Source organism: Mytilus trossulus, chromosome 12 (assembly GCF_036588685.1).
Source record: "Mytilus trossulus isolate FHL-02 chromosome 12, PNRI_Mtr1.1.1.hap1, whole genome shotgun sequence".
Classification (NCBI taxonomy): Eukaryota; Metazoa; Mollusca; class Bivalvia; order Mytilida; family Mytilidae; genus Mytilus; species Mytilus trossulus.
In genome coordinates, this window is record NC_086384.1 from 44,029,935 (window position 1) to 44,047,333 (window position 17,399).

At 31.7% G+C, this 17,399-nt stretch overlaps 2 protein-coding genes across 2 annotated transcripts; both read left to right on the plus strand.

Annotated features, from left to right (window-relative positions):
- The first annotated feature begins 5,149 nt into the window (after positions 1-5,149).
- On the plus strand, positions 5,150-8,389 carry LOC134692482 (uncharacterized). Its single transcript, XM_063552935.1, has 4 exons — positions 5,150-5,225; positions 6,254-6,450; positions 7,484-7,552; positions 8,381-8,389. The coding sequence occupies exons 1-4, from the start codon at positions 5,186-5,188 to the stop codon at positions 8,387-8,389; spliced, it is 315 nt and encodes a 104-aa protein (XP_063409005.1). The 5' UTR covers positions 5,150-5,185.
- Positions 8,390-11,333: 2,944 nt separating this feature from the next.
- LOC134692483 (uncharacterized) lies at positions 11,334-17,098 on the plus strand. Its single transcript, XM_063552937.1, has 3 exons — positions 11,334-11,558; positions 15,498-15,686; positions 16,956-17,098. The coding sequence occupies exons 1-3, from the start codon at positions 11,354-11,356 to the stop codon at positions 17,096-17,098; spliced, it is 537 nt and encodes a 178-aa protein (XP_063409007.1). The 5' UTR covers positions 11,334-11,353.
- The last annotated feature ends 301 nt before the right edge of the window (positions 17,099-17,399 follow it).

The following is a 17,399-nucleotide window of genomic DNA, read 5'->3' on the forward strand; positions in this document are numbered from 1 at the left end:
TTGTTGATAGATTTGAAAAAAAAGGAAAGTTCAGCTTTACTTAGGCATAGTTGAAGGTCATCTTTTTTCCCCTTTGATCATATAGCTCTCTACGTGTTTATGTGGTGATACAAAAATACAGGCAACAGTAGTTCACAGCTACTTTTACATACTAGGTACTATTTCTGTACTAAAAATCTGTAGTACTGGAAATTTACTTTTGGTATTCAGTACTATTTTGTTTCTTTAAAATTATTGTAATATTTAGGTACCTGTATTTTCCAGTACTTCATTTGAACTTGAAATGTAGGTACTACAAATCTTTGGTTACTACCGTTACATTTTCAGCATTTTGAAAGTTTTTCTATTTCAAATCTCTTATAATTATGATTTTCAAAAATGGAATATTGTATTATTTCTGTACCAAAATATTAAGTACAAATCAAGTACTGTAAAAGACAAGTCCCTAAATATTACAATAATTTTAGAGTAAGGCAATAGTACTAAATATTAAAAGTAAATTTCCAGTAGTACATAATAAAAAAAAAAGGTAGAGTTTTGAAGATGAATTATTTGTTGATAGATTGAAAAAAAAATAAAACGAAATAGGAAAGTTCAACTTTACTTAGGCATAGTTGAAGTTTATCTTTTATACCCCTTTTGATCATATAGCTTTCCACATGTTTGGGTAGTAATAAAGAAACACAGGCAACAGTAGTAAACCGTTGTTTAAAAGTCATCAATCGATTGAGAGAAAAAAAACGGGTTACAAACTTAAACCGAAGGAAAAATAAGGTTCAATATTTTGGGTGTAAGCGTTTATGATGAAGATACATATAGAGAGTCAGTACGCATGCACTCACTTATAAAGTGTTAATTAAAAATTCACACATAGTGTTTAAAATCAAAAATATTGTAAACAACAAACACGTTCTATTCATGATTACAACAACATTGGAGAAGAAAGGGTGTAGTGAATATCCGGCTAGGCAAAGCATGAAACGGTCATCTTCTTCTTAGTTTTCAAGATTACATGAACATGGAAAAGTAGGAGAAAATCCTTTGATAGCTATATTACCCGTCTCATTGTTAAAATATGAAATATCAAAAGGGCTAACACCAAAGAACAAAACTGCCTCAAGTAAACATTACGTTGTAGAAAAAGTTTATTTACAAAATTTATCCTATCGAAATTAAGAGAAGGAAAATGTATGATTTGATTCATACCGAGACAACAGAACTGGTTAGTTCGTGAATAATACCACTCTACTAATAGTCTACTGGCAACGGTTCTGACATAATTGGAACACAGACATGTATTCTTCTGATTTCCTCATTCATGGTAACAATTTAACAGTTTTAAATTTCAAATTATATGATGATATTTCCCCAGCAGACGGTATATTACATTATAAAATGTTTGGCGTTTTTGCTTATAGAGCAGATTTAATTTAGAATTTTCTTTTCTCAGGAATAGATTACCTTAGCTGTATTTGGCTCACCTTTTTGGAATTTTGAATCCTCAATGCTCTTCAATTTTGTACTTGTTAAGCTTTATAACTATTTTGATCTGAGCGTCAATGATGAGTCGTATGTAGACGAAACACGCGTATGGCGTATAAAATTATAATCCTGCTAACTTTGATAACCCTATAGAAACGATGCACGCACAAGTAATAATCCTATAAATTCTTTTTTAATGTTATGATTTTAAAACTGGTATAGGATCTTTAAATATTTATTTCATTTCGTTTCGAATTGATATTTTCCTCATTGACCAAACCACAACTACTTCTTTAAAATCGTTTCCAAATTGCTGAAATCTCTGTCTAAAAGATCTTCAAAAATTCAAACAACAAATTAACGTGCATTTTCTAGTTCCTTTTTCACACAAGTAATATCTGATAGACGTTTAACGTTTCGGACCAAATTTATAAAGTGTTTTTTCCAGTTTATAGTAATGGTTGGATGTCATGACTTTCGCAAGTTTTATAGCCAGTGGTCAAGTTCGGACATACTTTGTATACTTTTCTAGTAATACAGTGAAACCTGATTAAACCCAACCCTGAATAAACCTGAAACCTGTCTAATCAAAACTTGTTCTGCAGACCAATCATATCACATTGTACAATATATGCGTTGTGAACCTGATTAAACCGAATACCTGCCAAAACCGAACAAAATCTTGTCCCGAAGGGTTCGGTTTAGTCAGATTTTACTGTGATTAGGATTGTAGCAAAATATTGAGTGCTGTATTTTTGACATTTTGACCTTTTATGTCTGTTTGTTTTGTTCACGCATCAATGTTAATATTATGTAATTGAATGCGACTGTCATATAAGTGATATATTTAGCTAACTATAACACCAGGTTCATCCACCATTTCATACAAAAGATAATGCCTGTACCTATTCAGGAATATTTAAGTTGTTATCTATTTTTTAACAATAAAAATAAATACAATGTTAAAAACGGTCATGCTTCGTCAACTATAGTTTACAGCTTTTACATCTATGCTAGAAAGACAAATTTTTGTTTGGCTTGTTTGCTATGTTTGTATAATTTTTTTCTCAACCATTGTTATTAAGATCTGTATTTATACGAGGATTAACCCAGTAGTGAGTGAACTATTTCTCCTGTTTCACAGCTGATATTTAAAGACACTCACCAGTTATTGTCTATACTCTTTCTAAATTTGCTGATTCAAAAACAAAAGAATACTTATACTTGTGTAGGACTTACACTAGTCAGAAAGGTTCTTTGTCGGTTCATATGGAAAAATACAACCAAACTGTATTGACTCACATATGTTAATAATTTACCATGGTTACTGTTTGTGGAAGCAAGCTCATTTTGACAGATCGCCGCGATATAGCCTTTTTGTGCTAATGCGACGTAAAGCAACCAACAATTAATCAATCAATCGTTTTGACCGGTTTTTCCATCTGAAGCATCTTTAATGTTCTTGTTTAGCTTTGCAGTCATCATGCAGGACTATGCTTGTCTTTTTTATGCGGTACTTAAGACATGTGGTCTAGATTGGCATAGGGTAAGTTGTTTTTGTACTCGTGTAATTGGTTTAACCCTACCATATTTTGTGCCAGACTGCCTCTTTGTTCTTTTTCAGTTTTTTTAACCAGCCTATATCTGGTGGAGTTGGCTGTTCTTGTTTGGTATGACTGTTTTACTTTTCATGTTAAGGTTTGGTGTCATTATGCAGGAGTGTGCATGCTTTTTTCACTGTGGGTCTTGCTCTGACGATATTTTGTGTAGATAGGCACATACAAAGAGTTTAACACCAACATAGTGCGTGCCAGTCAACCACAATTTGTGGAGGTGTGTTTGTGGTTGGTGTAAACGATACGACTTTCCTTGTTCAATTGTGCGGTCATCATGCAGAACAAGACAGGCTTTTTGTTATTGCGTGCATTACTATTCAACATTTGTCTAGATGTGGGTTTTTTTCTTTGACTTTTTAACCCACCTATTTTAGGGGAGTTGTGTGTTTCTGACTGGTGTAATATGTTCTACTTTTCTATATTTTTTAGTATCTACTATTTTTCTTTTAATATATTATAGTTACTGTTATTTACAAGGAAACCAATAACATTGCCATATACAAAGGGTTTATCAGATCATTTCTTATTCTCAAATATTTACACTTGCAGCCAAAAATATTTAAATGAAATCAAGAAACACGTTATGAATAATCATTAACAAAAAATAGTTTCAGATGCAATGAACCACTACATTAAGCAACATGTCTACATCCAAAAACATATTCATTCGAAAAGGACGTAATGCATTTTCTCTTTTTTTGTTGATTAACTTTCGGTATTGTGTAATAGTAGATGGATACTAAATGTAAGGTTTACGATAAAAACACCAAAATTGAACCAAACTATTTCCATTGATGTCATCGGGACCGGAAGACATATATACTTGATATTTTAATAATCAACACTTTCGAAAGGTTAGAATATGTAGACCGCATCTGCCTTCTCTTGTGTGAAGTGACGGTGTTAAATAAAGGCGGTTAACCGATAAATAAAAATGGTAAAATTTTATATAAAGTATCAGCAATTTAAGGCTTTTCAAAATAGTGCCAATCCAAGACGAAATTCTTCATTCAAGATTTAAAATATATAACAAAGGTATGTTGATTATTATAGATGTAGTTATGGAATAAATAACAAACTTTTAGCAACTTTTCAACAGGTTTTGTCCTATCCTGTATTTCTTATGCAATATTCATTTACAGTATTTCATCAAAATTATTTTGGGATACAAATCTATGTGTGTTGTTGCAATGACAGCAAATTGTTCCTTTTCAGATGTTTCTATTGTCAATTGTTGCGTTTCAAATTGTCTCGCTACTGGAAAATAGGGAAAGCATTGAGTCTTTGTTTTGACAATGAGTGAAGATTATACAGTAAATTGCAACTTGACTATACGTTGAGCTTTACATTGGCTTCATATGGTTACTGGGGTGATTGAAGAGTTCGTAATCGTGGAATTTATTTTACGTCCACAATTTTGATTTTATTCTTCTTATTAAAGTCTTATAATATCACATAAATAACCGTTTAAAGAGTCACAGTAGTAGAAAACATAGATTTCACGTGTACCCGGGTCGAAACGGGATAGAATTGCTAGACAAAGCCTCGTTTTCATAAAAAAGCACATTTTACATTCGTAGATCAATCTCCGGCGCAGAGATTATATCCATTCCGTTCAATATGAAGTGCAGTATTGCGGAGCATATATGGAATGGGTATGAACTTTGCGCAGGAGATTGTTTGTAGATGTGATCAAAACAGACAAACAGAAAACTCGACTCCCTCTTTTTCTAAAAAGTGATAACACCAAACGAGTTTCAAAACATGAAATATAGCGAAAACAAAAACCAAACAAATTACATATATAAATTTAATAAATATGTTGTAGGTTAATAAATTGTTACTACCTTTTGAAAATGCTTCTACCATGTAAGGAATATGACAGTTGTTGTCCGTTCGTTTGATGTGTTGTATCCTTTGATTTTGTTATTTGATAAGGGACTTTCAATTTTAAATTTTCCTCGGAGTTCAATATTTTTGTAATTTTACTTTTAACAGCATGTACTTGTTTAAATTTCTTTTCATTTCTAATTTGCTATCTTAAGATATTTATATATATATATAACCTTATTGATATTTGCAGCAAAATGCAACAGAGAGATGTAGTTGTCAATGGAACTGTGCCAGGTAAGTTTCTTTATATGTTTAAGGAATTTAATAAAGACTGACTTATTTTTTTTATAATTTTATTTAATAAGACATTTTTTTCCAAATAAGCGGAAGGTTGTGCTAGCAATACATCCAGGTTCAACCTACCATTCCTTTATTGAAATATCCTGTACCTAGTCAAATATGGTAGACGTTATGAAAAAATAACATTCTATGTATGTTTGCGGTTTTCTTGTGGTTGTATTTCTGTGTTTCTGTTGTTTTCAACTCATAGTTGATGTGTCTCCCCCGGTTTTTGTTTGTAATCCAGATTTTTCTTTTGCTTTATCTATCGATTCATGAATACTGAAAAGCGGTAAACTAATGTTGCTCTTATTTTACATGTACATTTCAAATGTACACTTGTTTCTATAAAACCAATTTCCGCGTTTATGGGAATGTTAAAAACACTGAAAACCCAGTTTAATAAACGAACAAGTTAGGCACTGGATTTAATGATCAAATGAAAGGTATGAAAAATCGAACGGAACCGAAACCAGTTTAGAGGTTATAATATCGCTCTTATAAAAAAGAAGATGTGGTATGATTGTCAATGAGACAACTATCCAAAAAAGACCAAAATGGCACAGACATTAACAACTACAGGTCACCGTACGGCCTTCAACAATGAGTAAATCTCATACCGCATAGTCAGCTATAAAAAGGCCCCGATAGGACAATGTAAAACAATTCAAACGAGAAAGATAACGGCCTTATTTATGTAAATAAATGGCTAGACAGTCATAAACACAATATTATTTAACGAATCTTTATTGTTCGTAATTGTTCAACAGATTTAGGTTTAAAAGCACTTTGTTTTGAATAAGATATAAGGTGCATATATGCATATATTAATAACAATCTTAATAACAATGGTTGAGAAAAAAATTATACAAACATAGCAAACAAGCCAAACAAAAATTTGTCTTTCTAGCATTAATGTAAAAGCTGTAAACTATAGTAAACGAAGCATGACCGTTTTTAACATTGTATTATTTTTATTGTAGTTACACTTGACGCTGTTAACATAATATCAAATTCAACACAGACTGATGATTTCATAGATATTATAATTGTTAGAAACAACCCTATTTTTATCGGTATCTTCTGTGGGTGTGTGTTCTTGGTGACTATCTGTGCATTCTTGTGGTGTTATTTACGAACAAATCCATCAGAAAGATTTAATTTAACCTTAACCACGTCAGTAAGTATTACAGTCGTAACTAAGAGAAAGGTCGTTGTTTAAAGTTTGAAGTAATAACCGTTTATTGAATCATTCTGTTAGGTTTATTTCAAACGATAAAGGGTAAAATATGATGCACCATAATACATTATCTTAACATATTAGTCTTCAATGGCTCATGAAAGGTTTTTTTTACCAAAAGTTCATTAAATATGAGGATTCTTGTCCATTCGTTTTTTATGTGTTTTGTTATTTGATTCTGCCATGTGATTATGAACTTTCCGAATTGATTTTCCTCTAATTGATTAATACTAATTCAAACATAATGTAAAAGTCCGAGTCAGCCTTTTCCCACCATTTAAACAACCCAAACATCTCGAAAAGGAGCTCTATAATCTATCATTATTTTAAGCTTATTTTATTTCTTAACTCATGCTATTTCGACTTAAGGGGGTAGACCTTGGTCCAAGGAGATAACTCTTTAATTCAGTGATGCGTTTGTAATAGTCGAGTTTTATTAATGTATTTTAAGCATTTACCTGAAACAGATTGAAAAAAATCTATGTATCCTAGAAGCTTAGATGGTATTTATGAAAATGGCTGACACAAACGTACTGATGATTTTAAGAGTTGTTTCCCTTAACCTAGGTCTACCACCTTAAAGCATATTTTGTTTTGAAATACCACTGAAGTACACTCTTCAACAGTCATAGAATTTAACATCGATTATTAATTCCCAAGCTTATTTTCCAGCGAACACAGACAAACAATGTAGAATTTGAAAATTTGAAAAAGTTTACCTGGATAAAGAAGATGTCAGTTCAAATTATTTAAAAATTGTGTGAAAGAACATTTGTTGTTTGATCAATGATTTTTTAAATTATAATCGGCGAAATCTAGAAAATGAATCTGAAGTAAAGTGTCGATTTCTAAATGTATGACCCGTAACGTTGAATAAATAATTCATGAAAAATCAGAATAACACTTCTTAATATTTAGAAAAAATATATTTGCAATAGAAATTAAGTGCCCTTATGTTTTTCTTATTTTACAGGTTTCAAACAATATTTCTACATCACAACAAACCAGTCACAAAGACGGACATCATGGAAGAGAAAGTGCGGTTAATTTTTTAAATGAAACAATTGACAAAATGTATGAAAATGAATGATACAATAAATTTATTTCAAATCTCAATCGTCAGGTATATATAACAAAGGGTCTAGATTTGGGTTTTTGCCAATTATTTTGTATTCTGTTTATCCCAGAACGACTATCATATTATCAGATCATCATAAACAGAAGGTCTACCAACTAACATGCCATTAGGTTTCGGTTGTCCTATCAATTGTATAAGTAAAATTGAGAATGGAAATGGGGAATGTGTCAAAGAGACAACAACCCGACCAAATAAAAAAACAACAGCAGAAGGTCACCAACAGGTCTTCAATGTAGCGAGAAATTCCCGCACCCGGAGGCATCCTTCAGTATCTATCTATTTCCAAAGTCTTCATGGAGAAAAGAAAACAGAAGATAAATTGTGTACCGTTTACCCCGAAAACTTCGATCATTTGAACTAACTATTCACCAGAGCCCAAATGCCGTATTATATAAGCAAATATAGGTCATCTAACGTCTTTAAAAAAACAGTGCAACGGTCGGTCCCGACATGAAAAACAGATAACATTAATAAACCGAGAAATCGAACAGCCTATAAAACAAGCAGTGGTAAATGTGTAGGCATAATCAGGATTCGGACACATTTGGTAAAAGAACTAAAACAAATGCTAGTTTTATTCTTCTGGTATAATTTATGATCACAAGATACTTTATACATAATAGGAGAGATTGTGCTTTAACATTTCATATGATGGAGACATAATATTTCGATAAAACTGTATGAAGCCAGCATGTCAGTAACTGATATAAGTCTTTTATCAATTTATTGTAGTCGTTGTAATTTTAAAACTCACGTCTTCGATAAATACAGGCTTGTGATAGTACGGAGTTTAACTTTTTTTAGATGTGATACAAACTTGAAGAAAAAAATCGTCAAAGTCGTATCACAATAACACAATTAAGTCATACAGGCACATTTCCTAATGTAAATTTTAAATTTTCGAAGATTTGTTGAACTAAAATGAAGTTTCATGGAATAATTCCTATCATCTTGTTAAATAATTTTCAAATACAATTGTCAAAATCGATAAAAAACTTTGATAATAATTAAAAGCCTATTGTTCTCTGAAAGTCTTTCTACATCAATTTTATAAGTTATTGCTGAGAAGCTACTTTCAGTTTATTCGGTTTTACTTTTGGTATCCAAGCAACGTTTTTATTTCACCTCGTCGTCCATCGTCCATCGTCTGTCGTCTGTCGTCGTTAACTTTTACAAAAATCTTCTCTGAAACTACTGGGCCAAATTTAACCAAACTTGGCCACAATCACCATTAGGGTATCTTTTTTAAAAATTGTGTTTTGTGACCAGGCAAACCAACCAAGATGGCCGCCATGGCTAAAAATAGAACATAGGGGTAAAATGCAGTTTTTGGCTTATAACTCAAAAACCAAAGCATTTAGAGCAAATCTGACATGGGGTTAAATTGTTTATCACGTCAAGATCTACCTGCCCTGAAATTTTCAGATGAATCGGACAACCCATTGTTGGGTTGCTGTCCCTAAATTGGTAATTTTAAGGAAATTTTGCTGTTTTGGGTTATTATCTTGAATATTATTATAGATAGAGATAAACTGTAAACCGCAATAGTTTACAGCAATTTAAGACTCAAAAATAAGTTAAATGACCAAAATGGTCAATTGACCCCCTAAGAAGTTATTGTCCTTTATAATCAATCTTTAACAATTTTCATAAAATTTGTAAATTTTTACTAACATTTTCCACTGAAACTACACGGACAAGTTAATTATAGATAGAGATAATTGTAAGCAGCAAGAATGTTCAGTAAAGTAAGATGTACAAACACATCACAATCACATCAACACAATTTTGTCATGAACTGTCTGCCTCCTTTGTTTAATTCACATATACAAAGGTGAGCGACACAGGCTCTCTAGAGCATCCAGTTCTTTAACTGATTTAATAAATTAATGATTCAATGCATTTGTGCCTGATATAATGGAGGTAATTGTCAACTTCTGGTCTCACATGATAGCTTTTTTCAACTGATTCCAAATAAATAGGGTTACTATATACTTCTGCCGAAATATAGGAGATATATAAAAAAATATTAAGTTTTTATGTACTTTTCTAATTTCTAATTTTCCAATTGTGAACTTTCCATTTCTTAGTAGCAACATTCCAGCAGCACCTGCATACGGGGTATATATCTCTCAATTGATACGATATTCCCGTGCTTGCATTTCCTATCATGATTTTCTTGATAGAGGGTTACTGCTCACAAGGAAGCTATTAAATCAAGAGTTCCAAATGGTGAAGTTGAAGTCATCCCTTCGTAAATTTTACGGACGCCATCACGAGTTGGTTGACCGTTATGGAATAACCATTTCACATATGATATCGGATATGTTCCTTACGTCGTAACTACAATCCCCTTCCCTTTCATGAATTTGACCTACCGAATTAGACTATTTACCGGATTTGTAATCACATAAGCAACACGACGGGTGCCGCATGTGGAGCAGGATCTGCTTACCCTTTCGGAGCACCTGAGATCACCCTAGTTTTTGGTGGGGTTCGTGTTGTTTATTCTTTAGTTTTCTATGTTGTGTCATGTGTACTATTGTTTTTCTGTATGTCTTTTTCATTTTTAGCCATGGCGTTGTCAGTTTGTTTTAGATTTATGCGTTTGACTGTCCCTTTGGTATCTTTCGTCCCTCTTTTTCTATGAGAGAAGTTCGAAAATAATTACTTTCGGTTTACTCAAGGTCACTTCCGGTTGGTATTTGCCGAGTTCACGGATAAACAATAGTTTGCAAAAGACCCTATGGCATTATCATGTACCACGTTGGAGTAATAATCAATTAACCCTAAATTGAATCGTATCAGATCCAATAACTCTTATAGAAATTCATTGAATTGTTTCAGACCAAATGTATCATATCTGCATCACAATAAGGCGAACACTTTTCACAAGTTCTTTTTATATATATCTTTAAAAGTGATAGAGTAAGTCAAAAACAAGGGAAAGTCAGAAATTAGAATTTGACCTTGACTTTTGACATTGACAACGTTTTCTATTCTTTGACCCAATGGACCTAAAATCATCAGACCCTAGGTCTCTATCACTAACTGTTTACCAGTTAGAATTGCATATCACTAATTTCAAATGCATTAGGGCAAAAAATTATCCTATGAAGTCTTCGTATCGCTTCCGTCTAAATAGAAGAAAAACAAATGGTTATAGCGAACAGTTTGGTAAAATAAATTTTACTTATTTTAGGAAGAAGAGCTTACCACAAAGAAACAGTGTTTCGGGAGATAACTCTTACAATAAATAGTCTTAGACTAAACAGGATCAGTCTCAAAAGCGCAATAATTGTTCGATAACATAAGAAAATAATCTAAGCGACATCTTGCAAAACCACAAAACAGGGCATTTGTGATAGTTGTCTCATTGGCAATCATACCACATCTTCTTTTTTATATGTTACAAATTTTGCGGAAGAAGAAAATTAAAAAAAAAAATTAGAAAAAATATCATGGGTCTTTATACAGAATAGTGGAAAGACCTAATAAAAAAAAACAAGCTAGTAAGTGTGAAATATAAGTAAAAAAGGATGTAGGATCTTATTTGTAAGTATTAATTACATCAGACGAGAGTACCGATTTATTATTTAAATAGTTACAAGTGCACCACTTTTCATGTTGTTTACGTCAAATGAAAGGCGTCTCTTACGCCTACATGTATGTGCACAACATTGTTATCTTTGATATCAAATTGAAATGGACAATGATATTCTTTTTAACAGCTCTAATTCTGCTTCAGTCAAGAGACAAAGACTATATCAGTTTTTGCTACAAGTTAACTGGAGATCGTTTGTGTCTGGTATAATTGTTGGCAGTTCGTTATCTGTACTGCTAAGTTTATCTTTATTTTTGATCATTGCACCATACTTGAACGACAAACCAGAAGCGGAAAGTCCATTAGGTAAGTGATTCCCATCTTTGGTAAACATTTAATTGCATATTTGGGAATTTTACACTGCTTTTTAATGATACAAAAATAAGCTGTTGAAAATGGTATATATTTTATTTACCTGTATTTACAAAACACATGTGTATAACCATAATTAGTTAAGATATGCACGTTACTGTTATGGTTTAACTGCATTTAAAACTTGATTATAATGATATATCTTGTACGATTTCCTTTTTTTTAAATCATAGAAAAATAGGCTTTTGAAAATGGGATACAAATGTATTTACCTGTATTTACAATACACATGTAGATAAACATAATTAATTAAAATATACACTTTAATATGTTGGGTTAACTGCACTTTAAACTTGAATATAATTATTTATCTGTACGATTTCCTGAGGGGGTATAATGGATTGACAAAATAGAGCATGATGGGCAAAAAGTGCAAAATAAAGAGAAAGAAAAAAAACATGGAAAAAAATAGATCCACCAAATAAAGAAAACAAAAGAGAATAATGGGGCAATAAAATATAAATATAGAGAATAAGAGACAAGATAAATAAAGAATACAGTAAATGACAAAAAACAATAAATAAAATTGAGAATGGAAATGGGGAATGTGTCAAAGAGACAACAACACGACCATAGAACAGACAACAGCAGAAGGTCATCATCAGGTCTTTAATGCAGCGAGAAATTCCCGCACCCAAATGCGTCCTTCAGCTGGTCCCTAAACAAGTTCAGTGATAACGCTATACTAGAGAAATGGTAACCAACCCATTATGTGCCTCTTTTATATGACAGGTGTCAGGGAAAAATGTGTTTTGTTTTGTTTTTTGTAGCAAGGTATGAGATGAACCTAAATTTTGTTAAGTAAAAATGGATATCAAAATAACAACCTTTCACCATAATTTAGTAAATAAAATATATGTAACAACGACGATATTTAACATTAGTTAATGTGACCTTGTCACAAAGATTGAAAACAACACGTTTAATATTTCTATGTGTTCGAAGCACTTTTCTGGGTTTACATTCATCAGGAATGCTCAAAGTCAAACATTTGAAATCCGAAGAAACCGTTCAAGAGCTATATGTCCAAAATACCTAAAAAAAATAGCCAAGTTCATCTAAATTCAACTTTGCCTGAGAGAGTTGTAACCTTAGTTTCTAAATAATTTATAAATTTATAAACAGAAAATTTTAGAAAAGTTTGTTAATTCATGCCAATATAGTAATCAACAATGGATTGATGGTCTACGGATGTCAATTCAAATACCTGTCAATCGACATAAAATTTGTAAATAACTAGGTCCAATAACGTTTGAATTGCTGTATTATTAGTGTCATGTCGAAAAAGAGGTTTAAAAGATATCAGAGGGAAAATCAATCTCATAGGTAGAAAATAAACTGACAAAGTCATGGCTATCAAGAAAAAGACAAATAGAGAGACACAGATTAAAGTACACAAGACACTACATACATATAGAAAACTAAAGAGGAAGCTACAAGAACCCCACCAAAAACTGGAAGTGATCTCAAAACGAATTTCCAATCATCCCTTTAACTTGAATGCACAATATGGAAGATTCTTAAATGCAAAATGATGATAAGCCAATATTATTTTGAATTATTAAAAGACGCCCAAATCTAAAATTAAATGGCTAGGGAGTGTCAAACTTTCTTAACAAAAACCAAACTTATGTTGGAAGTAAACCTACATGTTTGTTTTGTTTCCTTTATAAGATCAATTCATGTTTTTAAGAACGTCTTTCCATTAAAACGTGCTTGAATAAGAAGTGCTATAAATAAAGGCAACAGTAGTATGCCGCTGTTCAAAACTCATAAATACATGGACAAAAAACAAATCGGGGTAACAAACTAAAACTGAGGGAAACGCATTAAATATAAGAGGAGAACAACGACTTAAATGTAACACACACAGAAACGGATTAAGCATAAGACAAAATCCGAAGTCAGGAATATGACAGTTGTTGTCCTGTCGATTGATTTGTTTTAATTTTAGCGTTTTGAATTTTCCTCGGATTTTCGTATTATTGTTTTTTTTACCTCTTTCCAAAAAAGAAAAAAAACCTGAATGTTTTAATAAAACATAGGAAACATAGAGTTCTTGTGTGAATTTCAGGAACGGATGATGATTATTTGATAACTCTAGCAAATCCTTTCTTTCCTTCGAATCGCCGTGATATATTAATATAATATCATCACGATTCCTTCCATAGAACAATATATTTTTTCTTTGTTCAAACTTATAATGAATTTCTTTCATAATTTTATACTTGAGTATATCACAGATTTCCGGGCTTGGCACTGCTCCTATCGCGGCTCCTATAGTTTGCTTATATAGCTGTCCATTAAAATCAAAACTGTTGATCTTTAAAATTGATCTGAGGAGATAGATTAAATCATTCGTCGGTGGGCATTTGATTTTGTAATCTGATTTATCAAACTGATCATACGAAATTCTAATTGCCGATAATAATTCATCAATCGGACAATTAGTGTACATTGATACTACATCAAAACTACACAGCCAGCAATCTGCAATAGGCTTAATTCTTTCAAACTTGTATATTAGATCAGACGTATACTTTATATATGTGTGTTGTTTTTGTACCATACATTGTAGGTACTAAAAAATAATCGATGTAGCGTCCAATAAATTCTGTGACAGTACCAATCTGAGATATGATTGGCCGACGTGGCGGCATTATGTTGTCAATGTTAAACCCATATTTATTGATTGTTACTAATTCTGATTCATTTAATCGGTGTATTTTAGCAAAGATAGGCATATACCCAGGCCCATAATCAATTTGATTACCATTATTAAGGTAATTAAATATGGAGTAATCTATAACACTTTTGGTGTACATGCCTTTGACATATGTATTGATATTACATCTAAGTGCTTTTAGGTCAAAGTTTTCAAATTTGGTGTAATGTTGAGTATTTAATTGGCGATCGCCTTCAAGAAGGTAATTGACCTTATCAAAAACAACAACATTGTTACTTTTATCGGCTTTCTTAATGACTAATGATTCATCATTCACCAAAGAATATAAGCCGAACCTCTGTGAAAGACTGAGATTGTTTCGAAATTTTCGAATTTGCATTGAAGATAGTTAGTGCTTTGTATTAAATAGGTAATTTGCAAGGGTGTTGCAGGTTAAAGGTGGCGTATGTCCAGATTTAACTCGGAAGGGAGGAATTTCATCCAAGTTACCATGACATAAGTAACGAAATCTCTTTTTTATGGCTAATTCATCAAAATCATGTAATAAGTTCTGCTTTGCCCTTTTGACTGACGGTGAAGGAACGAATTACAAACCTCTGGATAAAACCAAATACTCGTCAATAGTTATATGCGAAAGATTAACAACCTGTTTTCTATCTTCATACATTCCACAGAATGTATGTTAAATTTTGTAGAAACTACACGTGCTTACTTTTTAAAATGCTCTTAGGTGTAAACAATAGCATGATATACATGACCGTTGATAATTACTCTATGTGTACTTTCCAGTCATTATAGAAACACATTGTATGGTGTCTTGTGTTCCTGTAAATTAATTTATGGAGAAAGAATACATATCATGTCATTGAAGTTCTCAGGAACTTTTTTAATCTACTATTTTGTTCCATTCGAACATGTATTATGCAGAACCATATTTTGGCAAACACAAAAAAAACCAATAATGATAAGAATAGGTAAATATATATAGGACAGATAGATTAAAAGAAAGCTGACAGTCGAAAATGCAAAACGCAGGATCTAACTATTCATCAAACACAAACAAACAAAGATGTGTATGTTTCAGGAAACTGATATGTATTTTTTTTAGGGACACACAATAATATTAACTAAATGTTTAATTGAGAATATAGAAAAAAATATCTTTCAAGCAATCACACTTTTTTTAGCTGATTCATTCAAAGATATTGATGGCATAAAAATAAGATTTGGAAACTGGCAATGGGGATCGTGTTCCAAGACATGTGGTATTGGTGTACAGGAAGGGATCAGAACCAGTATATGTCCACAGAATGTTCAATGTGTAGATAATGAAACGGAGATTTTACGAAGACATTGTATTAGTGAACACTGTTCCGGTAAGTAAGAATACGAAGGTTAAAGGTGAACATTTACGTCATGGATACAGCGACCAAACAACAACAATTAAAAGAACTATAGAAATAAATAGGTTAACATACGAACTGCAAAAAGAAAACACGTTTCAATTTTGTTGACTTTCATGATCTTACGAGAACACATATGCCATGAAAAGAAACAAAACATAGAGAGATAAATTAAGACAGCACTCTGCGTGGTATCTGATTTCTATCGTACATGTAAACATGTGATAGGTTCAACTTATTTTATATCGAAACCAATCGTTTTTTAATATCCATGGTTTTTGGTTTTTTGCTTGATCTAATGATTTACAAAGACCTTGTTATCATGATAAAGTATCATCTCCAATTGTCCTAATAATATTTTGTGCAGCACCGAATGTTTAAATGAACCGTTCTTTTTGCCATTGTGGATTTGACAGCGAAAACATCACTATGCAAAATACACGAAACAGAACCGACAAAACACTGTTTTCATTGACAATTTGAAACTTAACAACAAATTTCCTTACATAGAAGTCCAAACTTAAAAAAAACAATGTAAGAAAGGGTAACGCATACAATTGAGAGGTCTAGCTAGGTATAAAATCAGATTAAACTCATCATTTTCTACGTAAATGCCTTTACCAAATATAAAAATATGACAATAACTGTTGTTGTTCATTTTGTTGATGAGTTTGAGCTTTCGTTTTGCCATTTGCTTAGGGACTTTTCCTTTGAATTTTCTCCGGAACTCAGTATTTTTGTGATTTTATTTTTCTTAATTTGTTGATCAAACTAGTCACTGCTGAATAATTTTAAAAACGACGATGGTTTGTTATTTCTATTTCCTTTTTTTGATGACTTTACTAATAAATGGGAATGATTACACTGTTTTAGATTTTTCTAAATTTAACGAAAGTAATTTATCTATAAGTATTTAATAAAGATAGTTCGATTATTAGGTAAACAGTAACTATTTTCAACAATTTGCAATTTACCGTCAGTAAAATCGCCAAAATAGTGAACTCCGAGGAAAATTCAAATCGGAAAGTCCCTAATCAAATAGCAAAATGAAAAGATAAAACACATGACACGAATGATGTTATGTTTGGTATGATTAAAAACAATTTTTATATCTACCACACACAGCGGCATTACTTCCAGAAATATACAGTAACTATGAACCGTTATATAGAAGCTTTAAAAAATTAGATCAAGATAATTTTATTTCAGACTTAGAAAAAATAGAATTTTCTAAAATAATAGATCAAGATGATATAAATCAAGCATATTCAGATTTTGAAAAGGCTGTGGTAAATGTTTTAGACCAACATGCTCCTTTGAAAAAAAGAAAACAATGTAAACAACCAGCACCATTTATGAACCAGGAGCTACGAAAAGCAGTGTAAAATAAACTGTACAATAGGTATAACAAACAAAAATCAGGTAATAACTGGGAACTCTATAGACAACAGAGAAATCTAGTCAATAAAATAAAGAAAAAATCCATTAAAACATACTTTTGCATATGCGGAACAAAAACATCTGATTTCTGGCCTACTATTAAACCTTTTATTACAAACAAAGGTAGCAACTTCACAAAAAATACCATTCTATGTGATTAAGAAAACATAATAAGTGACTAAAAGAAATAAGCAGAAAACTTCAATGACTTTTTTATAAATGTGGCTAAAGATATTGGCAACAACA